The sequence below is a fragment of the Rattus rattus genome, chromosome 5 (genome assembly GCF_011064425.1).
Source record: "Rattus rattus isolate New Zealand chromosome 5, Rrattus_CSIRO_v1, whole genome shotgun sequence".
In the NCBI taxonomy this organism is placed as follows: domain Eukaryota; kingdom Metazoa; phylum Chordata; class Mammalia; order Rodentia; family Muridae; genus Rattus; species Rattus rattus.
In genome coordinates, this window is record NC_046158.1 from 6384915 (window position 1) to 6409205 (window position 24291).

At 40.8% G+C, this 24291-nt stretch overlaps 1 protein-coding gene across 1 annotated transcript in view; it reads right to left on the reverse strand.

The window, feature by feature from the left end:
• Fam117b (family with sequence similarity 117 member B) overlaps positions 1-24291 on the reverse strand; it is a 66739-nt gene that overhangs the window by 11935 nt on the left and 30513 nt on the right. Inside the window, exons 2-6 of the mRNA XM_032902904.1 lie at positions 19497-19648; positions 15773-15865; positions 13508-13621; positions 3752-3895; positions 2104-2329 (exon numbers count right to left, since the gene is read on the reverse strand). Of these exons, the coding sequence (XP_032758795.1) occupies positions 2104-2329; positions 3752-3895; positions 13508-13621; positions 15773-15865; positions 19497-19648 (729 nt within the window). The remainder of the gene's footprint in view (positions 1-2103; positions 2330-3751; positions 3896-13507; positions 13622-15772; positions 15866-19496; positions 19649-24291) is intronic.

Genomic DNA, 24291 nt, shown 5'->3' on the forward strand with positions numbered 1-24291 from the left:
CTCTGGAGGTGCTGCTCTGTATCAGCTCAGCAGAAAAACCAGCGAGACTGAATTCTCTGGTTCGTATGTGGGGGTGTGTGTGCATACTGACAGAGGCGTGGCTTTACATACTCTTTGGACCTAAACTCAGGCCTCATGCTTGTATACTAGGTGTTTTACCCACTGAGCCATCTTCTTGGCTTCAAGACTTATTTTCATCTTAAACTGGGTACATGTGTGCTCATGCACAAGTATATGCATGTGGAGGCCAGCGGGTGTCAAGTTCTCCCACTACTGAGCATCACCTGACTTTTAAAAGTGTTTTGAGACAGGATCTAGCTCTGCAGCCCTGGTTGGACTTGGGTTCACAGACTAGTCTGCATCTGCATCTCCAGTGCTGGATTAAAGGCCAGTGCCACCACATTTTAAAATAACTTACAATTTAGTGTGTAGGTGTGTGTATCACAGCATGCACATGGAAATCAGAGGAGAACTATGGGGAGTTGGTTCTCTTCCAATATGACTCAGAGTTTGAACTTCGGTTATCAGGCTTTCGTGGCAAGTGCTTGCTGAACTCTCCTGCCTTATTTGAGACATGATCTCTCACTGGACCTGAAGCTTGCCATGTTGGCTTGACTGGCAGGCCAGCGAGTCCCTCCAGTGCTGGGGCTACACACACACTCTACTATGCCTGCTCTTTTACATGGGTAGAGGACGCAAACACAGCAATTTGTGATTTAAAGTCTGTTAATATTTGGTTTGTATATCTCTTTTACATACCTATGTCCTCAGAATCTCAAAATTATCTCAGGGAAAGGGTCCTAAGCCCTAGTTCTAAGTTTTGCTGTTGCCAGATTTAAATGCTGAAGTGACTGGGAAAGGCAATCAGTGAGAATGACATGCAAGAGGTTCTCAATACACTTCTACTGAATTGAGTTGGACAATTTACAAACGACTGCTACATCATTGTTTTCAAGTACATATAAAAACTATGATTAGGCTAACAGAATGTATTGCTCTGATATAGGCTCATAAAAATAATCATTTCTTTTTAAAGGTAAGATTTTGTATGTAATATTTGGAATATTGACTTTAGGCTAGTTCTTATTTTAAGTATTTCCAACCTTTAACATTTTTTTAAAAATTTATCACATGTGGGGTTGGGGATTTGGCTCAGGGGGTTGGGGATTTGGCACAGTGGTAGAGAGCTTGCCTAGCAAGCACAAGGCCCTGGGTTCGGTCCCCAGCTCCGAAAAAAAAGAAAAAAAAATTATCACATGTATGTGTGTGTTCTCTTGTTTGTATGTGCACTGACATGTATGCATAACCTGTAGAAACCAGAAGAGTCCCCAAAAACTAGAATTATAGATGGATATGAAGCACCTGATGTGGGTTGGTGCTGGGAACTGAATTGTGGCGCTCTGCAAGATTAACAAGTACTCTTAACCACTGGACTACCTTCCTGCATCAGTACCTCCAATCTAGACTTTGCTTTGAACACTCATTTTGACTTGAGATAAATCTAGTTAATCCTTGTTAGAAGTATCCTAAACAGCATAAGTTGAAGGCTTCACATTTAATTAAGAATTATTAAGGTAATAAAACCCCAACTGGAAAAATGATCAAGAAGAAAGTGCTTTTCAGGAAAATACTTAGTCCAGTGCTTCTCAACCTGTGGGTAGAGACCTTTTTGGCAAACCTGTATCTCCAAAAATATTTACATTATGATTAGCACTCAATTATGAAGTAGCAATAACAAGAACTTCACGGTTGGGCATCACACAGCATGAGATGTGTTATAGGGTACAGCATTAGGAAGGTTGGGAACCACTGCACTAGTCACTAATAAGGTAGCTGTATTCACCATAAATGCTGGAAAATAAAGATACAAACAAACACACACACACACACACACACACACACACACACACACACACACACACACACACACACACACACACAAACACTAAAGCACCATAGAGCCCCTTAGCAAAGCTGCACTGTACTCCACTTGTTCTGACCTGGTGTTCTCCCTCACTCCTCCAGTGTATGTGATCCCACAGAAAGAAAGATCAACAGGAGCACGCCACTCGCATCCAGGGACGCAGCTCCAACCAATGGTACCTTTATCTCTGGGATCGGCAAGCAGGTCGTCAGCTGAACAGGGACTCTCCTCACTGCCTTCATGAGAGATGGTGAGGAAGGAAGTTGGGGACACAGACTGAGAGCGGCTGCTGTTGTTGCTTCCCTTGTCTGCACCCCCAGGAGTCTGTGTGTCAATGCTGCGTGTGCTGCTGCTTCTCTGTGCGAGGGGTGGAGGCGCACGATGACCATCTGGGATATCTTGTGGCTGTTACAAATTTTTAAAAACAGATGTTTATATCACTAATTCTGAAATTTACTAGCAATGTATCCATTCCTCTGTGAACCAGAGACTCACAAATCAAATTCTAAGCTTGGCATGGTATCACAAATCTGTACTCCTGGCACTTGGGAGGCTGAAACAAGAGGATTTTGATTCCTAGAGCAGCTGGACTACATAGCAAAACAGACGGTATCACCATATCAAAAACAGACAAGCATCCATACCTTGTACTGGTACTGGGCCTTCCTGGTGCTCATTAGTGACATCTAAACTTAACCTGACCCCTCAGTGAGCATCATCTTCTGGGAAGAAGTTGCCTTTGCAGGGCATGACACACAGGAGGTCAATGTTTGCTGAATAAATGTGCTGCACTAAATGATATCATGCACTGCTATTTCTAAAAATATAAAAAAAAGAGTATCACGGTAAAGGAGTAATTTGGTGGGCCACAGGTCCCTAGGAGACGCAACCATAAAGGTGCTCACTGGTGATACCGGGTGGCCCTTGGTTCCTGTGCCTTCCTGCCCATTCCTCTTCTAAGTTGTTGTTTTTTTTTTTTTTTTTTTTGTTTTTTTTTCCAAAGAACACTTCCTGTGAGTGAAAGGTTAAACACAGCAGACCTAATTAGAGGGTGAAATCTAGGAGACACTTATGAAAGCTTGTGTGGCTCACATAGCAGACAAGCTAGCTCCCTCTACAACTTTGACTTAGCCTTAATTAGGGAAAGCATACCCATTCTACGGAATGGATGACAGGGGTGGGAGAGTTGTCTATTTTCAAAGCTAAACCAAGGTTTGTCTTTTTTGTTTGTTTGAGAAAGGATTTCAGTTATACAAGCCAGCCTCAAACTGGAGACCTGTAGTTACTGGGAGTACAGGCCAGACACCACACCCAGCAGCCTTCACCTACAGGGAGAAAATTCCACAAACCTGTAGAGGATTTCTCCACATCAATTCCTTCATCGCTCAAGAACATAGGCTGATAAATGTACTCTGTGATACGAACGAACGCTCACTTGTCATCAAGATGTTGGTCAAATCAAACCGAGTAGTCCAGACACTCATGGGGCGGGCGGGCTCGCTCCCCCTCAGAACAATGTGCTGTTCTAACTGCCCTATCCTCCACAGAACTAACTCTAATTTGTTACAGGGAGTTATAGCAAAATGAGAGGATATACATGCCCTTCTGATATTTGCTACAAAAGAAAACCCAGCCGTTCGTCCCATGAAATGAAAAGAAATTAAAATTCTCCAATTACCTTCATGGTCAAAGGCTTTTACTTTTATTTATTTATAAAAGCTAAATTTTCATACTCTCAGTAAGAAACATAAATACAGGCAACAGAATGTGGACTGTTTCAGAGCTCTGGAGCGCACACTAAGACTTCGGAGTGCGGAGGCTACTTACAATCAGCTGTTCTTCCTTCTCCCCTGTCTCTTTGATTATGATCTCGATCTCCTGGTTCAGCCCTTCCACACTGTTCCGGAACCGGGAGCCTGAGGACTTGGTGATGGGGCCAGCGGGAATGAGCGTGCTCTTTGGAGCAGGAGCCTTAAGTGAAGGTGAAGAGGATGGAGAAAAGTTTTTAAGGTGGCGTAACTCAAAAACAAGTCCAAAGGACACCCACAGACCTCAACAGGTTGAGAGCAACCAAATCTGCACCTTAGGTTATACAAAATATAATTTAATGCTTAAAGCCCAGACAGTCAAGACCGACTCAGAAATGTACCGACAACCGTCACAGACTAGAGGTCATTAAGAGAACGGCAAATGTTCCAAGAATATCAACCTCAGACATGCTTTCACAGAGCCAGTGAGGTGGCTGTCACCAAGGCTAACAATGGAGTTCAGTAGACAGGATTCACAGTGTAGAACTCACAGCATAACTGCAGATAACTTTCCCGTAACATTCATTGTACACACACACACACACACACACACACACACACACACACACACACACACACACACACACGTTCACCTCAAAAGAAATATATAAAGTATGTTTTTCTTTTTGCAAGTCCATCTCTGATTTTCTCTTACCAAAAGTGTTTTCATTGTCACAGTGTCACTTTCTAAAGTGACAGATTAAATAGTTATAGACCATTAACTGTCCTCCTAACAAGATGCTCAAAATAAAACACAAAACAGGGTTTATGAGGGCATCTACTAACACACCGGTCTGGGATCTATGACTAGCTCATTCTCATTCACATGGGAGAGGTGGCAGGGAGACAAAAGCTCCCGTGTCTCCAGGCAATTACCTCTAGCTTCAGTCAGTAGGTAATCTTACTGTCTGACTCAAACTTAGAATGAGGTTTTATTTCTTCTTCTACTGCTGCTCATCTTTAACATAAACAAACAAGCAAAACAAAAACACATCAAACATAGTACAAGCTTCCTTGGGAAACAGGAAATCTATGAGAAAGAAGTCAAAGGGAATCTACTTTGAAGCAGCTCTTGGTGACTGTGAGTGTAGGGCTCTCGCCTGCAAGGCAGGGCTCAGCATCTTACCTCCTGGGCAGGTAGCTTCCTTCACAGGTAAGGAGAGGCTCGGCATCCCAATCATGGTTTTGAAATGAGGGAAGAACCCCTGGCCCTGTTCTGCCCATTATGGACACATTATTTCTTAACCAGTCTTTCCTAATTTTAATCCCTCTATCCACACATCTTTTCACATACCCTGCCCCAAGCTTCTCCTATACTATTTACTCATTTTTAATTTCTATTTTTAAAAAATGTTTTATTTATTTCTATTTATGTTTATGGGTGCTTTGTCTGCATTTATGTGTACTACATACATGCAGAGCCCACACAGGCCAGAAGAGGGCATCAGGAACTGGAGTTAACAGCTGAAAACTGCCATTTGGGTTCCCCCAGAAGATCTGCCGGTGATATTAACCACAAGCCATTCTCTAGCCCCTTATTTTTATATCTAATTACTTTTTCTACTCCTCAATCTCAATACCATATGTACATAAATGGAGTCTCTCTTAAATTTTTACTTATTTTTACATGCACAAATGTGCATCATGTGCATGTGGAAGCCACCAGAGGCCAGAAGAGACACTGGATTCCTGGAACTACAGTTATAGCCTTTGGTAAGCCACCATGTGTATACTGGGAACCAAATGTAGGTCCTTTGCAAGAACAGCAGACGTTCTTAACTACTGAGCATCTCCCCAGCCCCCAAATATCTTATGTTCAATAGGTGGGTTTTTTGTTGTTTCTGGTATTGGGTTATGGGGTTTTGGGGGAGGGGCTGAGGAGGAGCACCCAACAACTGAGACAGGGTTAAGTCAAGTATGAGTAAAGTTCCTAATACTCCTGCCTTAGTATCCGAGTGCTAAGATCAGAGGTCTATGTCACCACACCTTTCATCTACAGATGGAAGACTTGTAGATGACATCTCTCAGTCACTGACAAGAACAGAGTCTACCTTCCTCACTTTTCTCACCAACACCAATGGTAACAAGACTGGCAAGCAGCACATGCTCCTGTTCTATACATTCTTCTGTTCACTGTTATGCTCTCTACTCTCCTACCTCAACCTTCCTCCCAGGCCCTCACTTAGTCTTCAAAAAGATACTTACTATTGACTGACTGATTGATTGACTGGTTTGTGCATGTCTGTTTATGTGAATGTGTACCGTGTGTGTGCAGGGGCCAGCAGATGCTCTAAACCACTGAGTCATGTCTCCAGCCTTGTCACTGAACTTGGGTCCTGTTTGTAACTGCTGTGAATCAGGATGAAGCTAGTCACCAGAGCTGGCTACCCACTGTTTGTCTTAACATTCCTAAGGACTGCCACTAACTCCTAAAGAGTTTTTGTTTTACTACCCTATTTCCTTCCCAACAGATGTGAAATTCCAAAGTAAGACTAAGCAAAAGGTTTTTTTTTTAAGTTTTCCCACCTGTGAGTGCAGACACCCAGAGTTCTGAGAGGGGGGTCATATCATTTGGAGCTGGAGTTTTATAGGTAGTTAGACATAGATGTTAAGGAACTGAACTTGGGTCCTCCAGAAGGGCAGCAAGTACTCTTAACCTCCTGGCCATCTCTTCAGCCCTAAATAAAGTTGTAAAAGCTCCCAGTTATAGGCACTTTAGGAACAAGGCAGGGGAAGAAGAAAGCTAACACGGCTTTGCTTCTGATGGATGAGTAACGGGAGGAAGGAACCTTTCTAAAGGTAAAACAGAGACTGGAGAGGAAACCATTCAAACGATAGAGAAGAGAAGCCCAGGACTCATTGGCCTGCAGTGAAGCACGCAGACATTCTGAGACACAGTCAGCTTTCCTGTGACTGGGTCAAATCATGTGTAATGAGGTGACATGGTAACATAACAGAGAAGGCTAAGAGCAATCTCAACACTCAGGACACAGACCATAAACAGCAGTTCTAAACCAATTGTGTCCTCCTCTCCTTCCTACCCCTCTCCTCCTGCTAATTTCTTCAAACTGTCATACAACAAAAACAACGCCTTATACTTGTTTTCAGGCTTCCAGTACGTGTTTGTTTTACAACTGCTAAATTACAGGAATAGGGAACGACTGTAAGAGGAAGGTAGTATGCCACAGTATTTGTAAAAGCTGGCCTTTGGTTATAGAAGCATAAAGACACATTATTAGTAAGCTTGTTTAGTAAAAGAAGCATTAGAGTTCCCAGCTGACATGGTAAGAGAGGTACACACAGGACCCTGGCAGTGGAGGGGCCAACTCCATCTCTTTACTAAGATTTCCTATCAGCAAGACAGGGGAAGAAGTTAAAAAGATTTTCTTAATAACTCCTTAGCAGTAACTATTTATCAAACATTTAATCTGTCTCAAACCAAGGAAAAAAGAGAAACAGAAGGAAATATAGCATAAGTCATTCTTGTAAGGCCTGTGCACCTCTCTTCTGAGTGAGGGGTTTTAACCAGCAGTTTAACTTAACTAGCTTCTGTCACAAGGTTAGAAATAATGAACTCACCCAGCTACCTAGGAAGGACTTCTTTGTTAAATCTAATTTAACTCCTGAAGATAACATGAGCAGTAGTCCTTTATTTTACTCCTTATAATATTTTTTCTTCCTCCCTTCCTTCCGTCCTTCCTTCCTTCCGTCCTTCCTTCCGTCTGCCCTTCCTTCCCTCTGTTCGTCCTTCCTTCCTTCTTTCCTTCCTTCCTTCCTGTTCTGGCATCCTCTCCCATTCCACCCCTTTTAGGGAATTAAATAACAAGAATTTGTTTTCCTGGACCAAAAGAGGTTTTTGCAATAATGTGAATTCTAAATATAAGTCAGTACACACAAATGTAAGTGGGTTATAAGATTAGCTGAGAATTCTTTAGACATCTAAGAAAGGTTAAAAAATTTCTCTCATCAGATCTGTACTCTGGAAAATAAAAATAAATGCTTACTGTTTGCCCAATCTCCTCAAAGCTAACACTTCAGTAGATTCTGGCCCACTTAAGGCTTCTAATCAGGCAGCGCAACATGTCATTCTCTAGATACCCACATGACATTTGGAATGTGGTGGTTTGAATGAAAACACCACCCCCCACCCCAATAGGAAGATATATTTAACAGTTTCCTCCATTGGTGGAACTGTTTAAGAAGAATTAGAAGGTTTGGCCTTGTTGAAAGAAATGTGTTACTATGTCAGGCCCAGTGTCTGTCTGTCTGCCACCTGTCTATCAGGATGGAAAGCTCTCAGTGCTCAGGTGCCATTCCTGTCTGCTTCCCAGCATGATGACTATCGACTATCTCTTTAAAACTCTTAAGCAAGCCCCAGTTAAATATTTCCTAAGAGTTGTCTTGGTCATGGTATCTCTTCACAGCAACAGAATGGTAACTAAACACTGTATAAAAACTTAAAATATGGGCTGGAGAGATGGCTTAGTGGTTAAAAGCAATGACTTCTCTTCCAGAGGTCCTGAGTTCAATTCCCAGCAACCACATGGTGGCTCACAACCATCTGTAATGAGATCTGATGCCCTCTTCTGGTGTGATAATTTATATACTTTTTCTTTGTGTGTGTGTGTGTGTGTGTGTGTGTGTGTGTGTTGGGGGGGGGAGTAATGCTACACTGGAAGCCCCATCTTAATCCAGCATTACACTAGGCCTGTTTCTATTAATCGATTTAAGTTGTAGCTTTTGTAGGTCTTCCATTCATTTTGACTTGCTTCCCACCTCCCCCACTGTTTTTTTTATTTGACAATTTGATACATTTATATTATCTTACTAGTTTCACCCCCACTGACACCCCATTTTCTCCTCTCATCTACCCGTTTCCCTGCTGAAACCCTTCTACCCAACAAGCCCCTTCCCTAACCCATGCCTCCTTTTGTATGTGACCTAGAGTAATGTGGTTTTTATCTAAGCATAAGTGACTCATTCTGCACAAAAGCAAAAGCAACTTATGGGGTGGCTACACCACTGAAGAAAATGCTACCCCTTCCTTCAACAACCATGAATGGCCAAAAGTCCCTTAGTGAGGTGTGGGGGCTTTTATAGGCTCCTCACCATTGCACAATGAAATGTGGATGGATCCAGAGTCAGTAGGCTTTATGCAGATAACCAGTTCAGTGAGTTCAGAAGCCCAAACTCTATGTCATGCCCAGAGGGTATCTTTTAAGTAGACATTATCCTGATTCTTATAATCTCTCCAATCCCTCTTCCAAAATGTTCTTAGAGGCCCAAAGCTGTCTTCTTGAAGGCTAAGTGCTTCTGTTAATCTTGATGCACTGGGAGTTGTGGTCTGCATTAACTGCCACACCCTGTAGTCAGAAGGTTCTTTGATGAAGACGAGGCATAGCACAAATCTAAAATGTCGACCTGATATTAGGGCCCTGTTTCCACTTAACTTTTGTGTGTACTTTTAGATACATTTTTAGAATTGTACTCAGAGGCTAACATGGCCCCAGCCTTTATTCATCTCTCCATCTATACTGTATGTTGGCAGCCATCAGCTAGCAAAGTGTGAAAACTCACAGTCTCATGTCAGAATGTCTAGGTTAGAACCCAAGCCTGTCTCATTGACCTTTAAGATAACTGGCCTCTTAAGGTCTCAACTTTCTATTAAATGAGATTTAATGGTATTAAACTGCAATATGAAGGTTAATTGCCAATAATGACACAAGTCCTGAGGAGAACACGTGTCATTTAGTAAGCAGTTCAACAGTTCAAACACCACCACCTCCTAACTGTCAGTTACTTATAACTAAGCAGCTCAAAAGACTTCAACTGTTAGTACCTTCTCACCAGTTTTAAGTTTCCAAGTCAATTCTGATTCCTTACTCACACTTCTAATTCTTTAAATGATTCCTGGCTTGTATTATTTATCCTCTACTAAATTCATCATATATTCTAAGCCTACAGATGCCACTATAAAATGCATGTGCGATCATGAGTCTCATTTCCAACATTAAAAAAAAATGTTCTTTTGTACAATGAAGATGAAGTCAGAGTAAGTTACTAACTAGTCTGTGAAGACATCAAGGTCTGCCTGATATTAATCTCTTAATCATTTACTACCACCCTACTGGGGCCATGACTTCATCTGTTAGGTGGGCTAACTCAACTATTATTTTAAGGATCGATCAGATAACATTTTCTCTGAAAAGCCTTTCTGGATGGCTCATCCTCCGTTCAAAGAGAAATATCCCTGCACTGTGAACTCTTCCTATCAACATATTCATTGTACATTATTACAACTAACTACTTACTTACATTCCTCAAAAATAAGATTTGATAGGGACATGAGATTATTTCTTTATTGCTACTTTTCCTACAACACCATCAGATGGTTAAGTATTTAATATTTAGCCTTGATAATGTACTTCTTTTCCACTAAAGAGAGAACTTACCTAAGCAACATCATATCAATAACTTAATATGCTCTGAGAGTCTCAATAAACATCAATATGACTAATACAACTGTCAAAATTAATACACAAGACAATCAAGCAGGTATTTTATTTGTCAAATATAAAGAGTCAAGATAAACAAATTTTCTTTTTGGGGAGGATGGGAATGGGGGTAGGAGTGAGTCTCCAAATCAGAGATCTCCTTGCCTCTGCCTCTGCCTCCTGAGTGCTAGTAGTAAAGGCTAGCACAGCCAAACTCATTCTTCTTCTTTATTAAACATTGTGTGTGTGTGTGTGTGTGTGTGTGTGTGTGTGTGTGTGTGTGTGAGAGAGAGAGAGAGAGAGAGAGAGAGAGAGAGAGAGAGAGAGATGTATCTATATGTGAAGATCAAAAGAATAACTTATAAGAATTGGTTCTCTTCTACCATGTGGGTTCTTAGAATTGAACTCAGGTTGTCATGCTACACTCTGAGCCAATTCATAAGACTAAGCTTAGTAATTTTTATGAAGAAAATTCAATTTTAGCTGAGCAGTAGTGGTGCATACTTTAGTCCCTGAATTTGGGAGTCAGAGGCAGGTGGGCCTCTGTGAGTTCAAGGCTAGCCTGGTCAACAGAGTGAGTTCCAGGCCTAGTCAGAGAAACCTTGTCTCCAAACACAAAAGGGAAACTCAATTTTTTTTAAAAGATTTATTTATTTCATGTATGTCAGTATACTGTAGATGCACCAGATGAGGGCATCAGATCTCCATTACAGATGGTTGTGAGTCACCATGTGGTTGCTGGGAATTGAACTCAGGACCTCTGCAAGAGCAGTCAGTGCTCTTAACCGCCTGAGCCATCTCTCCAGACCCCAGGAAATTCAATTTTTAAGGAACAATATTGTGAAGAATTTTTCAATTTAAAAATTGCTGAGTATAAACTGGATGTGGTGACACACTCCTTTAATCCCAGCACTCAGGAGACAGAGGCAGGTGGATTTTGTGCTGAAAAACAAACAAATTGCTGATTGTATTTATCTTTTCTTTGCCTCCAGAGTGCTAGGATTAAAGGGGTGCATCATAATGCCTACCCCATTTAGGTTTGAGAAAGCTCTTGCTACAAATAACTCTCCTGTCTCAGCCTCCCAAATACTGAGATTACAGCCTTCTGTCAGTATAACTAGCTAAAAATTCTCCCAGTAATAAATTGGTATTCAAAAGTCACTTCAAAACTTTATCAACTCCTACAAGGTACCATGTAATTTGATAAAATTCAGTCTTAACTCTGAAGTGACCTGGAGTAAACACATGATGGGGAATAAACACAAAGCACCCTCACTGTTAAAGCGGTTGTGGATGAGCTAGAAAGGACGAGGATGGTAAAGTAATCTGAAAATTGTAAGACTTTTGAACAGAAAGATGTTGGTTTTCAGTTAATATGCCACTTTTAACAGTTATTACATTTTATTACATATTAAATTTTACATGTATTTGTTGACAGTTAAAGTTTCTTAAAACTAACTTGTATAATTTTAAGACATTAAAATCCAATCATTTTCCTATTTTTTTTTTTCTTTTCTTTTTTTTTTTTCGGAGCTGAGGACCGAACCCAGGGCCTTGCGCTTTCTAGGCAAGCGCTCTACCACTGAGCTAAATCCCCAACCCCCATTTTCCTATTTTTTAAGCTTTATTTTACATTTAATTATCTGTCTGTGTGCCTGTGTGTATCTTCCAATAAGTATGTGCCTGAAAGTAGACACGTGAGAAGGTGTAAGCACTGGATTCCCCAGAGCTAGAGTTACAAGCTGGGTGCTGGGAAACAAACTTGGACCTTCTGCAAGAGCAGTACACTCGCTCATCCACACCCTGTTAATCGTTTGATTTAAATATAATCTTATACTTGGTGTAGAGCTACTAAGAAACTAAAACCAAACTATAAATTTACAAAAATCAAAATTATTTTAAAAACTATTCTTTAATCATCTTTTCTTCTTTCTTCCTTTCTTTTTTAAAAAGATGTATTTATTTATTATATGAGTACACTGTCACTGTCTTCAGACACACCAGAGGAGGTCATCAGATCTCATTACAGATGGTTGTGAGCCACCATGTGGGTATTGGGATTTGAACTCAGGACCTCTGGAAGGGCAGTCAGCTCCCTTATCCGCCAAGCCATTTCTGCAGCCCTTTTAATGCATACAACCCCATACATATTAACAACTGTAAGAATAAAAAGCAAACCTTTTTTCTATAAATCTTCAAACAGTGAAGACCTAAGGTTTTATGGGTCAGATAGTCTCTGTTACAACTACTCAATGATACTGTTGTATTAAGAATGGAGCCAAAGGGAGTTGGGGATTTGGCTCAGTGGTAGAGCGCTTGCCTAGCAAGCGCAAGGCCCTGGGTTCAATCCCAGCTCGAAAAAAAAAATAGAAAAAAAAAAAAAAAAAAAAAAGAATGGAGCCAAAGGTTCACAGCCCTATCACCTTAAACATGCCCGATCTCATATGATCTCATAAGAATGGAACCAAAGATAATGTATACAGAACAAAACTGTCTACATCTTGTAAAACTTTACTTATCAATAGGGCAGTTAGCTTCCATCCGCTAACCCAGTCTTAAAATATGGCCTAAAAATCACAGAACCAGACTTCTAACCATCCTACTGTTCCAATAGAAAACTGAATTCAGGATCCCATAATCACAAAGCTTTGCTTTGGGGAACTGAAAGACTCAATCACAGAATATGAAATAAACCTGCTCTCTTCTTGCCAAGAAACTCTAGCCAATTTGAATTCAAACAGAGAAAGCTCTATGGGCAAGACACTTACTGCCCTCCATAGGGATCTAAGCCATTTGTTTCCCTCCCAAAAGACATCGAGACAGCAGCCATTCCTCCCAATCTCCAGATAATATAACTGAAACTAAGAAAGGAAAAAGGTCTTTTCCATGGCCAGTGCTACAGAAATACCCTGCTTCAGCAAAGTGGGTTCAATCGCAATGTGTAACAGGGGGAGCATGGGCATGACTTTAGTCCCACAACTTGGGAGCCAGAACAAAGTGGGTGTCTGTGAGTTCATCAGCTCTACATAGTGAATTCCAAGACAGCCAAGGCTGTGTAAAGAGACCCACCCTATCTGGAAAAAAAGTCCCCAAATAAATAAATAAAAATACTTTAAAACTGTAACTGGGTAAACCTCCTAGATAAAATACTATTTTGTGAATTTAGGGGAGGGAGAAAGGCTGTGATTTATTACTTAAAACATTGTTACACACATGGTCTTGGACATTCTATCCTAAATGAGTACAAACGACCTAGAAGAGAAGCCAATCTCTTTCCTTACCTGGCTCTGGTTAATAGCTGCATGGTTGCCATGGAATGGAGACTGCCTTTCTTTATCTCGATGGTGACGGCTGCTGTGTTTGCTTCTCTGCAGTTGCTGGCGTAATTTTGCAATCTGAAAGGAAAAACGGGCAGAAACAGTGTTTTCCACACAAAACAAAAACATATTCTTGATTAAAGAACCAATAAATTCATCCTTAGTACATGAAATTTTAAACCATATTACAAAATCTAATTGATCGGTATTTTATACATATATTCACATGTATATGTATAGATTTAAAGAAAAACAAATACATTTAACATTGTTGTTAGTCTTGGGGTTTCTCAAGTATTAAAGTTTTCAGCATTTAAATTATGCTCTTAGAAATAACTTATTCTCTTGTTGCCTTTATAAATGTAAAATTTAAAATATTTACAAATCAAGCCAAGTGTGTTCATTTGTATGAGAAATATCTTCCATAGGCTCATGTATTTGAGCACTTGGTCCTAGGTTGGGGGTGCTGTTTTGAAAAGTTATGGAACCTCTTAGCGGTAAGCCTTCCTGGAGAAGGTGCATTGCTAGGGACAGGCTTTGAGCTTTTATAGGCATACTCCACTCTGCTCTCCCTGTTTTGATGAAATGTGATCAGCTTGTTCCTGCCTTCATATTCAGCCTCTCCCTACCCTCCTCTCTCTCACCTTAAGCAAATAAAACCTTTTCTCATCAACTTGCTTTTGGCTGAAGTGTTTTATCACAGCAACAGGATGAACGCCAAACCGTAAAATACACTTAAAATAAAATCTTTACATATCAAATACAATTTGCTGTTTTCTGAGCCAGGATCTCATTAGCCAAGCGTATTAGCTACTTTTGTTTTGCTGTGATAAAATATCATGAGTCAAGATAATACAGAAGGAGAAAGTAAGTTTGAGCTTGCAGTTCTAGAGCAATAGTGGCCATGATGCTGTTTAGCAAATAGGTGTCCCTACTGGTCTGCTCTCGGGGATCCACCAGATACAACAGGTGTGTGCTGTGCATAAAAGGGCCCCTAGCCACCTCATGCATGCCTGCCCACCCGCCCCCCTGTGTGTGTGTGTGTGTGTGTGTGTGTGTGTGTGTGTGTCTGTGTGTGTCTGTGTGTGTCCTGTCCCCTCAAGGCATCTCTTGTCTACCTCTATTTCTCTCTGTGTGTCATGTCCCCACCCTCCCCCAGTAAACCTCTTACACTAATGTTTTTCTTCTGGGCAAAGCTTGGCACAGGTCTGCCAAGGGTACCTCCTACCCCTCTCACCAAAATTTTATTCCATCAGACGGTGGAGCAAAACAGTGGCTGGAACAAGAAACTGAGAACTTACATCGTTTATTACAAGCATGAAGCAGAGAGCAAACTGGGCATGGCACATGACTTTGAAACCTCATCGATGACCCCTGTGCTAGGAGTGATTGACCAGCTGGACTACATCTTATGGATGCAAGCTATGTTTTTTAGAAGGACAGAACAAGGGGTTGGGGATTTAGCTCAGTGGTAGAGCGCTTGCCTAGGGGAAGCATAAGGCCCTGAGTTAGGTCCCCAGCTCCGAAAAAGAACCAAAAAAAAAAAAAAAAAAAAAAAAAAAAAAAAAAAAAAAAGGACAGAACAAGTTTATTTCTGCTTGCTGCAAAATTCAAGTTGGCATGCTCTCTTCCCTATAGAATTAACTCATACCTTGAATGTACCCTGATAAGATGTTTTGCCAAATAATTTTAAAAGTTCAGCTAAGTTCCTACATAACCAAGATTTCTCTGGAAATCCCCTAACTCTGGAAAAGCCCTCTAGCCTTTCAGTTTTTTGGGCTATATAAGCCCCCACTTCTTATTACATTCAATGCTTTATTTTCAAAAATATTTCAAGCCCCATTTTAGAGAAATAACCCCACCAGACAGGAAATAAATCTTGCTTAATTTGATCAAATAAACTGGGTTATGGTCTTTGCTGTCATTCGGTAGGAAGAAAGACAGATGGACCCCTGAGGCTCACTGGCCAGTCAGCCAATTTCAGTCAGAGACCTTCTCAAGAAGGCACAGTGAACGTAGCCAACACCTGGCATCACCCTCTGGTTTTCACACATTCATGCAGGCACACATACCCTCACACAGACACGCACGCACACACACACACACACACACACACACACACACACACACACACCCTCCCTACACCAGGAAAATGATATCTGCATCCCACAACTTTAAGGAACTAACATTGGAAAAGCCAAACTCCTGCTTCCATCACATTTTGCTGACCTCTTTAAGCTGTTCTGTACTGCCCCAGGATGATGAGCGTTTATGAGACCCTTTCTTCTTTTCAGCATACTCTTCAGCCCACGCACTCTCGGTCTATTGTAGAGGGGGGAAACTTATTTTAACAAAAAGTATTTAACAACAGCACACCAGACTTTTTTAAAAATAATATATGTTTCAAAAAGTAGAGCTGATAGAAATATTTTACATCTTTAAATATTTTATTATTTTATGTTTTATGAGTGTTTTCTGCACATCTGTATATGCACCTTGTTTGTGTCTGTGGACTGATGAGAGACAGCACGTGGTTGCTGGGAAATACATCCCAGTTCTCTGTCAGAGCAGTGCTCTTAAGCACTGATTTCTCTAGCACACTTTAACCACCATGAACTACTCATAAGTATCTTAGCATCAACTGGTTATAATCAGTCGTAACCTTCCTTTCATTTCTTTTATTAATAAGGTTATTCATAAATTCTGAACTGGCCCAGAGCTGGGACATGTGGAGAGGAGGTTGAGCCAACACGGCGTGCAGCATCCACCAATCATCATCTTTTTGCTTTCTAGTGTAGTGGCTCTTGAATGGAAAGTTTGATTGCCATTTGCAGTTCCAGTTTCTAGACAAAAAGCAGCAAATTTTCAGCTTTTTGTGAATTTTTTACTAGACAACAACAATGACAAGTCAAGACTAGACATTCAAGTCAAATCCAGAGAGAGACTGGCAGAGAAACTTAAATGTGGTATGGTGCTGAGGGCAATCAGTGCTGGTCCCGGGACTCCAAACCTCAGACTAAACAGAATTAGTAACACAGGCACTGCTGTGACGAGCAATTGAAATGGCTAAAAGTGAGTCAGCTTTTTTCCTTTACTTTTAAAAAAATTTATTTATTTATTATATATAAATACACTGTAGCTGTCTTCAGGCATACCGAAGAAGGCAACAGATCTCTTTACAGATGATTGTAAACCACCATATGGTTGCTAGGATTTGAACTCACAACCTCTGGAAGAGCAGTCAGTGCACTGAACCACTGAGCCATTTCTCCAGCCCTTTCTCTATTCTTCCCCAGAAGATGGTTGTGGTTAAATTCAGTTCACCTAATGGTGGGGGGAAAAAAACAAAAAACAAAAAAAACCAAAACACCACCTTCACACTGGACATTTGCAATTTACCATCATAGGAAATTTTAAATAAAATCTAAAAGAAAGTTTAGGACATCAAATAACAAGAATAAAATTATTTTAAGCCAGGCATGGTGGTGCATGACTTTAGTCCCAGATTCTCTAGGTCTACAGAGAGAATTCCAGGACAACCTGGTCTACAGAGAGAATTCCAGGACAGCCAGGGCTACACAGAGAAACTGTCTTGGAAAACACAAAAAAAAATAACTTATTTTGGAGATGGAGCACACAGTGTGGCATCTTGGGAACTGGTTTCCAACTGTCTGGTTACAAAGAAAAACACAGGACTGGATTTACAAACTCTTTGAAGTTATATACAAATTAATAAATAAGCAACAAATGATACAAATATAGCAAAATTGGTACATGAATTCTTCCATCCACTAGTACTGGGTGGCAAAGACTTTAAGACTTGAGCACTGAAGAGCAGATTCCAATTTACAGTATATGGAAATATTCTGATGAATTCTCAGAATCATTTCATTATGAAAAGGCTCAAAATGTCTTAAAGTTGCTGGATTTTAAACAAAAGACTTCTACAGATAACAATATGGGTAAATGTAGCTCTCTTTTTTATCTGCACTGTGATGTGAAGTGATGGAACTTTTCTCTATGCAACTCAGCATCTTGCAGCTACTACAGATCATACGGACTAGCGTAATTCTGGTATAATGATTTATACGGCAGATAAGGGGGGGGAGGCATTTTCAACATGTATTCTAAGTACTGGAGGTTATGGGATGTGACCGGGCAGAATGGTGCTAGCATGTACCTTCTGGGATAGAGAAGAGAAGCAGACTCAGAGGTGGGGCCACTGTTCTGGGAGACACCTTAGATGGCATTCAATCAAGGATGCTATAGAACATGGCTTCCATTAAGATAAAAACAAGGGGTTGGGGATTTAGCTCAGGGGTAGGGCGCTTGCCAAGCAAGCGCAAGGCCCTGGGTTCGGTCCCCAGCTCCAGAGGAAAAAAAAAAAAAGATAAAAACAAAAACCCAAAAACTAAAATTGGAGAGCCCACAGGAGACTGCAACATGGTTGGGCTCACAACTCCTACCACCCAGGTCTTTAGAGGTTTACTCTTATTCTGACTATCAGTTCAACAACAATGTCTTCAGAGTCATGGGGGCACCAGAATCTTCCTACCACATACCCAGGCCTGCCTCCACAGTTTGGAAGAGACTTGGATGTGGTTACTGCCACGGGCTTCAGCACTGCCTACTTAGAAAAGCCAGGTCTGTTCCAATGCTCCAGCCTCTTCTGGGTTCAGTGAGGTGCTCACCTTGCAGCTATACAAGGGAGCCCTCCTCAAGTGGCTGGGGCCAGGCCCATGTTTTCAAACCTGTCCCGACCAATAAAATGAGATTTCTTGGAGTAAGTCCTCTATGTAGGATGTAGTTTGTAATTAAAGTTTTTTAATGCAAAAATTTAACTGCCAATAGTATTCGGGCTGTAAGCCTTTCGTTCTCCATTACCAAGAGTGCAACACTGTGCTGCTGAGCCACTGCTTTGCAAATGCTCCTCGAAATCTCTTCAAGCACTTACTGTCCAGGTAGAACCCTGAGAAACAGCAACAATAAGCCAGACACAGATTCACCCTGCTGGGATTCACTGTCTAGTAAGTATGAAAAATAATGGGTAAATGACTATACAAATGCTTAATTACAATGTGGTAATACTATAAAAACAAACTCCAAACTAGCATGCAATCATGAACTACTTGTACAATACTGGACTTCAATTTTTTTTTCCAAGACAGGGTTTCTCTGTGCAATGCTGGCTTTCCTGGAACTCGTTCTGTAGACGAGGCTGGCCTCAGAGCTCACCTGCCTCTGTCTCCCAAATGCTGAGATTAAAGGCATGTGCCACCACCATCTGGCTGGACTTCAATTCTTTAACTATAAATTTATAAATTATAAATGCTGACTTTCTAACATCCTTTTAGTTAGTTTTATGGAGGTAAAAGTATGACACGTCCCTTTCAGAATAGCATTTACTGAGCTGTTTGCTCTTATGGGATCTATTAGCAATGGGCAGTAAGTGGGATTGGCAGTATCTGACGGTGCACTGCTGACCATGTTTGATCCCTAGAGTTCATGTAAAGTCGGAAAGCGAGAACTGACTTCACAGATTTGTGCTCTGATTTCTATATGCACTCTAGCACTGTACGGTATAAGCATGCAGATGTATGAGCACAAACACACATACACACAAAACAATGTAGTATAGTTCTCCCAATATATGAAAAATAAATGATATGCAGAATAATCCTATTACAAATTTTTGAGTCCAAATTCCAGACATGAAAATATTGTAAGACTGTAACCTAACTTCTAAGAAATAAAGAGGGGGAAGTTGTGTTCACAATTATCTATGTCTAAGGGAGTTCCTTTTGAGAACTTTTAGAAATGGACACTCCCAAGCCAAACAAATCCAGCAGAATATCTGGAAGGTAGGCCTAGAAACCTGTACTTCTGAAAAGCTTCTGGGGAAATTCTGGTGTGTATTCAATGCTTCAGAGAAGAACAAGTAAAAGAAACCTACCTGTGTGGCCTTGTCCCTCATGCAGGGTGTGGCTTGCCCACGACTGTCTCGGGGCCAGTGCCCAGCAAGGTATGGAGCTGCAAGGGTATCCAGGGAGGAAGTGCGCCGGATAATGCTGGAGGGGCTGGAGGAAGGTGGGCGTGTTTTGTCACCTAGGTATAAAGCAAAAGTGTTAATTTTAAAAATGTTTAAGAGGAAAAGCAGAAACTAAGTTTTAAGCTTGACAGAAGTTCTCCAACTTAAATATGCAAAAGTAAACAAATAGGAACAAGCCAATATGCAAAGCCTAGGCCCAACCCAAAACACTGACCATAAAAACAAGAGAAACAAGGTATTGACAACATAACTCACAGTTGATTCCAAAGGGCTATATACTATCATTTCCTATTTCAGAACCTTTAGCCTTTAGCCTAGTATTTCTCTTTAGCAACTAGCTATGCATACTCTAAGTCTGACTCTAAGAAGACAAATATTAATAAAGACCCTTAGAAAATCACTTCCTGACTGAGAGAGAGGTATGGGCAAACAACTCCCTAACAGTGAAAATGTTTTAAAACAGCTAAAAGCAGTTGCCAATAAAGCCTGATGACCTGAGTCCAATTTCCAGAACCATATAAAGATGAAAACAAGAATCAACTCTACAAAGCTGTCTTTGGATCTCTCCACATACGCAAGCTGTGACATGTGTGTCCTATACATAGCTATCATATAATGTATGTAGGGTAATTAATTCTACCACCTGGTGGGCTGAAGCAGGAAGCTCTGTGAGTTTGGGGCCAGGCTAGTCTACAACACCCCAACTTCTAGGCCACAGAAGGCTATATATTAAGCACCACTCTGAAAACAAACACCAAAAAAAAAAACAAAAACAAAAACAAAAACAAAAAACAAAAACAAGAAACAAGGGGGAAATCTTACAAGAATGAATTAGTGAACTGAGAAATTTAAATCTTTTGGGTAATAGAAATTACTCAAAAAGCTAACACAAACATAAATAAAAATACAAACAAAACTTAAGAAATGGAAGAAGGGGGGTTGGGGATTTAGCTCAGTGGTAGAGCGCTTGCCTAGGAAGCGCAAGGCCCTGGTTCGGTCCCCAGCTCCGAAAAAAAGAAAAAAAAAAAAAAAGAAATGGAAGAAGGAAATTAATGATATTTATTGTGTATGTATGCAATGTAGATTCAGGAGGGTAAATCAGTGAGAAAAACAATGTTCAAAATGGTGATGATTGTCTTCCAGAACTAACAAAAGAGAGTCTTCAGAATGAAACTGAACCAGGATCTTGACATACTGTGGTAAATTACAAGCTCCTTTGGATTTAAACAAACAAACAAAAACAAAATAAACCTTAGAGTAGCACAAGAGGAAAGGATGACTCCTTCTGTTAGTAAGAGCAGCGGCTGAAGACACTGAGGTAACTTTATGGAATAAGAAAACTAACAGTTATGATACCTTGGGTCAGCAAGGTAGCTCAGCAAGTAAAAAGCATTTGCCACCAAGTCTGGCAACCTCTTCCATCCCCAGAGATCACCCACATGATGGAACAGGAAAATGACTTCCTAAAGTTGTCTCCACACATCTGTTGTGGTAAATGTACACCTGTATCTATGTACTCCCTCACACACACAAAGGGTAAAACACTGAGACTCAGACAGAGATGATTGTCAGAGACAGTCTCTGACTATTATTTTTTAAGAAAAATACCATAGAAAGGAGGAAACTGAAGCAAATAGTCTAAGAAGCAAAGTAAGCTACTGCAAGCAGGCGTTTACTGTAACAGCAGAACAGTAACTACTAACTTAGAGACCTTGAAAACAAAATCAACCCAAAATAAGATGACATTTTGAGAATTAAGATCAGGGTGACTGAAATAAAAACAAAATGAACAAACAAAAAAGCATAAGATTCAGCCTAGTGAGTGTTTAACTCTTGCACCATCTCTGAACACAGAGCAAGTAAGTACCAGTATTCAGCTTCAAACTTCTACTCCCTGGTAAATCCCCAATGCTTGTTGGCCCCAAGAACTTGGCTGCTTTTTATTTCCTAAAATGGCCTTGACCATGCTATGACCCAAAACTGGGTTTCTTAAGAATCACAAGGATGGGAACTCTCCATAAGCAAGTTGAAGGGACTCAGTAGTTAAACATGAGAGTCAGCCAGAGCAAGGAGGAGGTGAGTCCTAAGAATGACATCACAGGCCACACTTGAGAAGCGGGTGTTAATGGGAGGAGGACTACAGAAGGGAGACATTTCCTACTAAGAGGAAAAAGAATGAAGATCTAAGATTCTAAGAATGAAAGATCAATTTTATATGCAAATACAAAGCAATCAGATAATCAAAGGGACAACAGAAATCCAGCCCTAATTTAATCATTAATGCCCCTTGTTCACATTTGTGTTATCATTTATTTAGCATCAATTAAATAGGTTTTCTCATTTGAAAAAGGAGCATGGTAGACGTAGTATGGTCGAGAGAAGACAGACAGCAACTTGCTGCTTCCTGTAATATCAAAATTTGAATCCAAGTTCCTGGGGTTCTTTTCTATCAGTGAACACTCCTGGACCCCGCCCTAAATTACCAAATCAAAATCTCTAGGGAATGAGCCCAGCAGTTTTCTACAGAACTGGTTATTTTCCTGGTACCCAGCAAGGTTTTTTTTCTCGAAGACACCCAATGTCATCCTCTGGTCTCTACATTCATGTACACACGCTCTCTTAAACATGTACAAATGCAGGGATTAAGGATTTGGCTCAGTGGTAGAGCGCTTGCCTAGAAAGCGCAAGGCCCTGGGTTCGGTCCCCAGCTCCGAAAAAAAAGAAAAGAAAAAAAAAACAAAAAACAAAAAACCATGTTATGTACAAATGCATGCATGCACTGTGCACACAGAAGAAACTGTTCACTATAAAGAAGCCTACGATGGTGTAAATCCCACAATTCTAGTTGATACATAAATCATTGTTTACATTTTAATTCTGTTAACAAAACAGACCAAGCCTTGATAAACCAAAATAAACTTCAGTGCCTTAGCACCATACATGTGATTTTTGGTTTTATTTTTCCAGTAGACAGGGTTTCTATGTAGCCCTGGCTATCCTGGAACTAGCTCTGTAGATGAGGCTGTCTTTGCCTCCCAAGCCTGATGTTTTTTTTTGTTTGTTTTTTGTACCTAAGCACTGTGTTTTTAAATAAAATGATGAAAAGGTATAGAAATTACTATTAGGTTTTGGGATTTTTCATAGTTTATACCTAAGTTTAGGGAGGCTACAGGCCATGGACCAAAACTGGTCCTCACCCTACTAATTTGCATGTACATTTTTAAATGGTTAGAAAAGGAATTAACTTATTCTTAAATATAGAAAAATTACATAAAATTCAAATTTTGGCACCCATAAATAAAGCCTTATTGTAACACAGACATTTACATACTGTGCCTGGCTGCTTCTGTGCCGTGAAGGCAGTGTTAAACACATACAGCAAAGACCTTCTGTGGTACTCTGTGAGCTGTACAGTGCTGCTCAGTGTCTTATCACTCACAGTGACAAAGTTACCCTCTGCATAACTTATCTGGACAGAACACCACATTCAAAGATGTCAAAATGCACAATGTCCCCACAGGCTCCTTATGCTGCCCTGGGAGGTTGTGAGAAAGGCCTAGATGGAGGAAGCTGGGTCACTTCCGGGCAGGCCTTGAAGTTCACATTCCTGACTGTTTTTGGCTCTGTGTCTTCTTGATCTGTCCAGATATGAGCAGGCTCCCAGAGTCACATGCCTGCTGCTACCAACCAACCTTTCAGCCATGATAGACTGTATGTCCTCAAATTGTGTGCTGTAAATCCTCCTTTCCTTCTTTCATGCACTTTATAAAACAATGTGAAAAGTAAGCAATACAGGAGATAATAGTAAAATCTCATCCTAGATGAGGTGAGCACTGTAAAACTCATCTGCTGATACAGAACTCTGAAACAAAATACAGCCAAGTGTTACCCCTCAAGAAAGCCCCCCAACCCTGTTATACTAAAACGTCTGAAGAGAAGGCTCAGCAGGTTAAAAGTACTTGCAAGCAAACCTGACAACCAGAGGTTGGTTCCTAGAACCAACATGGTAGAAGGAGAGAACTTAATCCTGCAAGTTGCCCTCCGACCACCTGCACACTCTGGCAGACAGTCCCCCGCCACACCAAGTAAAAATTGTAATATATTTAATTACATTTCAAAATCCCATGAATGTGACTTTCTCGTTTTTACGTAAGCACGTACATTATTAAATAGTGAGCTGGCTAGTTTTACATCAGCTTCACACAAACCAGAGTCACTGAAAAGGAGGGAGCCTCGGCTGAGAAACGCCTCCAGAAAATCCAGGTACAGGGCATTTTGTTACTTAGTGACTGATGTGGAAGGGCCCAGTGTATTGTGGGAGGTGCTATTCCTGGGCTGGTGGCCCTGGAATCTATAAGGAAGCAGGCTGAGCAAGCCATAAGCAGCAAGCCAGTAAGCAGCACCCTCCATGGCCTCTGCATCAGCTCCTGCCTCCAGGTTCCTGCCCTGCTTGAGTTCCTGTCCTGACTTTTCCAATGACTGACAGTGATGTAAAAGACTAAGCCAAATAAACTCTTCCCTCCCTTACTTGCTTTTTCTGTCATGGTGTCTCATCACAACAATGGTAACCCTGACTAGGACAAATAATATCTCTGAATTTTGCCTCACAACCTGGTTCAGTACAAGAGTCTACTATTTACAATGCATGACTTAACTGTGTCATGGTTTCTACAGAAATACCTAATACCATTTTTCTTTC